At 42.9% G+C, this 6,649-nt stretch overlaps 1 protein-coding gene across 2 annotated transcripts; it reads left to right on the top strand.

The window, feature by feature from the left end:
* The first annotated feature begins 2,855 nt into the window (after positions 1 to 2,855).
* Positions 2,856 to 6,628, top strand: LOC116334588 (zinc finger BED domain-containing protein). Of its 2 annotated transcripts, none has more exons than XM_031758031.2 (4): positions 2,856 to 3,103; positions 3,731 to 4,144; positions 5,073 to 5,477; positions 6,207 to 6,628. In XM_031758031.2, exons 2-4 carry the CDS (start codon positions 3,844 to 3,846, stop codon positions 6,539 to 6,541), a joined length of 1,041 nt encoding a protein of 346 aa, XP_031613891.1. In that variant the 5' UTR covers positions 2,856 to 3,103; positions 3,731 to 3,843; the 3' UTR covers positions 6,542 to 6,628. The 2 variants fall into 2 exon arrangements, with proteins under 2 accessions (XP_031613891.1, XP_031613890.1); XM_031758030.2 differs by having other exon boundaries at positions 2,856 to 3,522.
* Positions 6,629 to 6,649: the final 21 nt, after the last annotated feature.

Raw genomic sequence — 6,649 nt, 5'->3', positions numbered from 1 at the left:
ATACTCTTTTCAAGCATACACATTGTGTAGACATAGAGATATACATGAAAACTTGATGTTTTTTTAAGGTGTTTTTTCTCCTTTTCTGTTGTTATTTCAGGTATATTTGCATGTTCGAATTAAAATTCTATCTATCATATAAAGCTAATTCCTTGCTCACAAGGGGCCACCACATTGGGCAGTTCCATATGCTTTGATTTTGCTAATTGTTTATTGTATGCCCTCCAAAGGGGATATGTGTCTGCCCCCAGGATCAAACCAGGGATCTTTTATTTGTTAGGTGAATGTGTAAACAGCTACACCATAGGGTTAACTAGTTATCATGATTATTAGTTTTTATTTGTAGTATTGTTTAGTTTGAACTTTATGTTATCAGTAAAATTTAGATTCCATTACGTTTTGGTGTCTAAGCAGTTTAGTTTTTAATAATTAGTTTCAGTGTTTGTTTTTATTAACTCGGTTATTTGATTTTCATTCTTTAGGCATTCTCTTATTCTCCAAGACCGGATTAAATAATCAGATTTTTAAAAGTCCACTGCATCTCCAAGATATCCCCGTAATAATAAGCAAATACATAAAATAAAATAAAAATCAACTCTAATACTTGAGTCAGATTTAGTAAAGATTTAAAATTCGTCTACGCCAGGGGTCGGCAACCTGCGGCTCTTTAGTCCTTATAGTGCGGCTCCGCGTGGTTGGGGAAAATAAATTAGAAGTATTTAGCTGAAGTGTATTTTGATTATGTTAGTTCTTTTTTTTATCTTTTTTTTTTTTACTTGTACTTCTAAATTGGAAGATTATTGTGATAGGCCCTAAATAAATATAAAAATAAAATTATATTCTATTATTTTTTTCATCCCTCAAAATAAGCGTCACACTCCCGGAAGACGGTGTACCCGCAGAAACGCCGTGCATTTATCGAGACTTTCAACCCCAGGTAGGTCAATTATGGATCTTCGGATCCACATTATGTCAGCAGCTATTCTCCACCGTGAACTATGTTAAAAACAAACACCACTCACGCCTCACAGATGACAGCTTACAGTCCTGTAAAGATGAAAGTGACTTCGTACAGCCCCGATTTGCAGACACTGTGCGCAGAGGTTCAGGAGCAGAAGTCCCATTGTAAACATATCACGGCAGACCCAACGATGTTTCCATGAACATGCTTTTCAGCATCTCTTTATTGACCACTTTTCACACACGGTTGCTGTACGCATACAGCCGGCTGTAGCTTTTCAGCTCACAGCCCGACAACACAACAGCATAGATAGCACAGACGATAAGGCGGCGAGGGGTGATTGCGGGTCCCGCTCAGGTGCGTCCGCCTCCCCTGCAGCGGCGTTACAGACCACGCCCGCCACACACGTTAACCTGGTAAAATACATATTTAGGCAGAATTTTGCAAATATCTATTTTTCATCTTTTAGCAGCATAGAGCTTTTTTTTCCAATTATTTTTTAAAACTCAGGTCAAGGCTCCAAAAGCCCAAAGGCGATATAAGCGTGGCGGCTCATGACAGTTTTTGTTTGCTACATGGATCATTTCAGTTCAGCTGGGTGTCTTTCCTTTTTTTATATTTCTTTAAGAGTTCAAAATGTGTTAATTACATAAATAAAATGTAATTTTCTCTGTAGCACTTCATGGATTTTATAAGCAACACGCCTTAGTTGTTCACACAAAGCATAAAGGTAAAAAACAATATATACAGTGTTATCTTCATTTTAGATGTCAAAAAGTATTTGCGGCTCCCAGTGTTTTCTTTTGTGTGGAAACCGGATCCAAATGGCTCTTTGGGTGTTAAAGGTTGGTGAACCCTGGTCTACGCGAATCGCTATGAATCTGTTGCTTGTGGACGACGCCCCCCCCCCGTGTTTCCGGCTACTGTGGAGGTCACGTGTTTCCGGTTACTGTGGAGGTCCCTGTCGCTACCCGATCCGTACCGGAAACCTGATCGGTACCCCGCATGCGCAAATCTTACGTCACTTCCTCTCTTTGCCAGCATTGCGACATTCAATATATTTGAATGGTACAGTTAGCGCCCAGTTAGCTCCTAGCATTTCTCAACAGCTCTGCCTCCTTTTCGACTACCGGGACATTTAAACAATGGATAATCCGTATACAAACAAATTCATGCTTTTCTCCTCAACAGACAGCGTCCCCCGATTGAACAAAAGCTCCGTAAAATAATAAGAATGGCGCCTAATTACAGACTTAATAATACAGACTTTGTAATAGGTCACGTGAAGATTCATCAGCCAGATTAAGTGTTTACTGACAATTGACAGTGATAGCGGACATCATCATCACTATTCCAATCAATCCTCTCCACACAGACAAGCATAAACACACTCGACTATCGCTAAATCAAATTTAACACGCATTTGAAATGACGCTAATTCAGTTTATAACAGGGTTCATTCGCTCGGTCAGCAGGTGGCGGTATCCTCGTACACTGGGGAGTAAACTGCTATTAAACGAACAGAAGAAGAAGACAACATCTGCACATGCGCGGTACGGATCGGGTAGACCCGATTTGTACGGTCGGACTGTGCACATGCGCAGTAAGGATCGGGGAGTCCTGATCCGTAACTATCTTTTTATTTTTCGTTTTTGTCTACATTGTACTGAAATGCTTCATTATTGCAAACATTTGAAGATATACTTATTATTCTTAACATCTTAACAGATACTCTGACCCGTAACTATCGTAAAACGCTTCGACCGGAAGTAGACACCTTTCGCGCATGCGGGGTACCGATCGGGTTTCCGGTACAGATCGGGTAGTGACAGTGACACCAGTGGCTGCAGCCAGACCCTTCTCTGTGGATGGTCGAAGCTGCCTAGGTAACCATCTTCCGTATTTACTACCGGGTCAGCAGCCGCAGCGTGTGCTTTCATTGGTAGTTTTTTCAGTCGCTCGCGTGGAAGCTAAAAATTTTTTTATCTCAGGTCCCGCCCACTTTGTGGCGCCAGCTGTTATTCTGTCGCCTTTAGTAGCTGAAAGTCGCTGAAAGTCATTCACTTTCTATGGACTCCGGTCGCCACGTCGTTTCCAGTGTTGTCCCGCGCGGAAGACGACGGTTGATACCCCGGATATGACGTAGGGCTATTACAGTTTAGTATGCTGCACGTAGTATCAGCTAGGCTAGGCTAGCACATCAAAAACAAATAAACTCCGCTAATAGTACGGATAGCCGCAGCGTAAAGATTCATTCTATACCGAGCCGTGGCATTTGTCTCTTTATTCACAGCAGTGCCAACCCATATCCACCGCGATGGTTCGGGCTCGTAGTAGTGTAGTTTGGGGCTTTTTCGAAAACATAGACTTTCGGTCTGTCCGTTGTCTTCTCTGCGGTCGTCACTTGCTCAAAAAAGGTTGTGGATCTACCACTCCTATGCTGAGACACCTGCGTGTGAAGCATCCCAGCGAGCTCTCCACGAGAAGTAACGGACCCGGATCTAAACCTGGCCCAGAGGAAGACCAGCACCATCAGGCGGAAGGAGAGCAGTTCTGCTCCGGTACAGCTCTTCAAACCATCTAAAGTGAACCCCAGCTGTGTGGGGACAGAAGTAGATATATAGTGTTTCAGAAAAAGGCCGCCAAAGGGTTAGGGTTAGTTAAGTTAAGGGTGAAGACCATATTCTATGTGTATAGAGCAGTCACTGAGTATTATCATGTAGTAGAATGTTCACCACTTAAATGTAACTTTGTCTCTTTCTTCTTCAGTGGAAGTGGCACTGGAGGGCGATGAGGATGACACCGCAGTACACACAACTGGAATCAGCTCTTCTTTGAATGACGTCCTTCCACAGGTGGGTCCATCAGAAATAATAACACAAATGGAGACAAGTGATGAGCACTCTGTGAGACGACCACGACATCGCAGCGTGATCTGGAAACACTTTGATCACTTGGACAATCTGAACGCCGTTCGTTGTCGCATCTGCATGAAGCAGCTGGTCGAAAGCGGTGGCGTCAGCAACCTGTGGCGACACTTGTCCTCAAAACATCCTAAGGTGTACTCTGAGCTGGTATCCACCCAGCAGCACCCACCAACATCCTTAAACTCCTCACAGGACTCAAACACTAACCCTGAGACCGATGAGGCCTTCTGGGGGACAGAGAAGAGTGATGCTCCAGGTAAGCTGCTTGACAGGCATATTAAAGTTTCACATCTACACAAACAAGAGATAACACCTTGCTTATCTTCCTCTTCAGTATCAGTGGAGGAAGCTAAAGTTTCCAGTGTTTTCTGTAATCAAGACAAAAACAGAGGGATGAAAACTCTATACCAGGGTTTAGTTTTACAGTGTGATATTGATAGGAGATCCCCGCCTGCCAAAAGTTCCTGTTTTTCCACTGTCTACTATAGAAATGTCTGGGGTTTTTTGTTTGTTTGTTTTTTCACAGTGTTTGCACAGTTTTAAAAATGTTATATTCTGCAAATTAACAAAAACTTTATAGTTTATAATTACAGGAAGTTGGGGCAATGAACTACCAGAACTTTTTATGTAATTTTACTGGTCTGGTCTGATCAAAGTGAATAGGCTATAAGCACTTTTCCATCCTTACGGACCAAAATTCTTAAACCTCTCACACATTAATTCATAGTACTATGCTGCTCCCTTCACTTCCACTCTGCTGCTTTATCTGCAGCAGCTCTGTTGCCTTCAGACTTGATTATGTCATATTATAGTTTGATTTTTCCTTTCTAAGATCACTCGCTCTGCTCCCCTTGGACTTATATCTCTTTGTGATTGGTCAGATGCTGCTAGTGCCACACCTTCTCATGTATGTGTATACATGAAAAGGGGACTAAATAATCATATAATGTGGTCTCCTTTTTATCTGAGTGACAGATATACAGAAACTTAAGCGGCTCAAACTTATAACACACAAACAGCTGTGCATCTGTATTGACCCTATTGGGTCATGTAGTGTAGGCTGGAATCATAAGTGAACTGCTATAATGTGACTTCTTCTCTAAAGGCTACCTGGAGTCAGGTGTTCCAGTTAAGGACATGAGGTGTGAGTTGTGTGATTACAACTATGTTTTCTTTCTTTTCAGTGGAAGTCTTGTCGAAGGACAGAGACTCTGAGACAGTAACACTGGTGAATGAAACCGATAACAGTTTGGCTATCAACGGTATCTTAGACGCTTCCCACGGAAATCCAGCAGAACCTCAAACAAATACAGAGGGGAGTGACGACCTTCCTGCACGACGTCCACAACGCAGTACCATCTGGAGACACTTTGAGCGCTTGGACAGTCTGAACGCTGCTCGATGCCGTATCTGCACGAAGAAGCTGAAGTGCGGGAAACATGGCTCCACTAATCTGCACCGACACATGTCAAAGAGACACCCAAACTTGCTGTCAGAGCTGGTGTCCAACGGGCTGCATTTACCTGCGTTAAACTCATCTCACGTCTCACATGCCAACAACAAGACGTCAGAGCAGAGACAGGCTCCAGGTACGATTTTATAGCTCACAGCTGTTTCACTCAGTCTACAGGAATTGTTATGATACTTACTCCTACACAATGCTTCACTCTGGGTCAGCCCTGCTTTTGGTCATTGTGGGTCCCATGGTCTTGTTTCTCCATGTAAATGAGTTCAAAGTCATTTTCTCAATTAAGAGGATGAATTCACACTGCACACAGTGGCGCCACCAGAACTCTTCATAGGAGTGGGCATATGGGGGCTATATATATATGTGAATGTAATGTGCCACTGCTCACACTCTGAACCGAAGAGAAAGTAAGAAAGGAACAGGCAGACTGGGAGGGGTCATGTTTTCCAACGGGGAAGCGGGTAATTTGGCATCCTGGACAATTATCAGGCGTGATATTTTTGTGGTTATCAATATCAACTTAAATCTATTTAAAGAAGTGCTGATGCAGCCACTACTCTGTCTGCACTCCCTACTCTTTGGTTTAGAGCAATTTCCTTTTTACAAGACTGAAGTGCCATAGTCATTACTCAAAATTATGGCACAATACAAATCTATATTTTGAGGACTTGTTTTATATTCTTTTTTTCTTTACTTTAAATGTTTATCTGTTCCAAATACCTGTTATAACTCCCTCTGATTAAGAATAATCAGTAGCAGCCCTTAAAAAGACACCTCAGTCCTGTTTTCCAGGTTCCCACTGTGCTAGAGGCTGTAATGAGCCTAAACCTGAGTCCTTCTCCTCTTGCAGGTGCATTGAAGATGTCTGAAGGAGAAAGGCGTACTCTCAAGAGGGAGATAGAGCTGATAGAAGCTCTGAGGAGAACGCAGAAGGAGGAGGCTCGGACTCTGGAGCATCAGAGGGAGCTGCTGGAGAAGCTGCGTGCAGCTAGTGCCAGAGAGGCGGCAGCAGAGAGGGAGCAAATCGAGTCTCTGAGGAAAGCACAGCAGGAGGAAGCCAAAGACTTAAGTAGACAGCGAGAGGAGCTGCAGAAGGAAAAGGAAGAACTACAGAAGAAATGGGATGAGCTCCAACAGGAAAGAGAAGAGCTCCTGCTGTTTTCCAGAGGACAGCAAGTCTCCTGATTTTAACTTTGATGAATGCAGTCATCATTGCTTAAAACACAAAATGCTCTTGATTTGTTTTAGTAAAATATGAAAATTTGAAAACAATAGGTGTGCAGTGGGGGTTTT

Source organism: Oreochromis aureus, linkage group 1, assembly GCF_013358895.1.
Source record: "Oreochromis aureus strain Israel breed Guangdong linkage group 1, ZZ_aureus, whole genome shotgun sequence".
Classification (NCBI taxonomy): domain Eukaryota; kingdom Metazoa; phylum Chordata; class Actinopteri; order Cichliformes; family Cichlidae; genus Oreochromis; species Oreochromis aureus.
The sequence above is the reverse complement of the archived record's forward strand: the minus strand, read 5'-3'. Positions and strand labels throughout refer to the sequence as shown.

What these genes read in the sequence shown, in the direction of transcription:
- LOC116334588 (XM_031758030.2), top strand. Translation starts at nt 3,279, where the DNA reads ATGGTTCGGGCTCGTAGTAGTGTAGTTTGGGGCTTTTTCGAAAACATA. An exon ending in AGGAGAGCAGTTCTGCTCCG is followed by an intron (nt 3,523 to 3,730) that starts GTACAGCTCTTC and finishes TTTCTTCTTCAG; the next exon opens with TGGAAGTGGCACTGGAGGGC. An exon ending in AGAGAAGAGTGATGCTCCAG is followed by an intron (nt 4,145 to 5,072) that starts GTAAGCTGCTTG and finishes CTTTCTTTTCAG; the next exon opens with TGGAAGTCTTGTCGAAGGAC.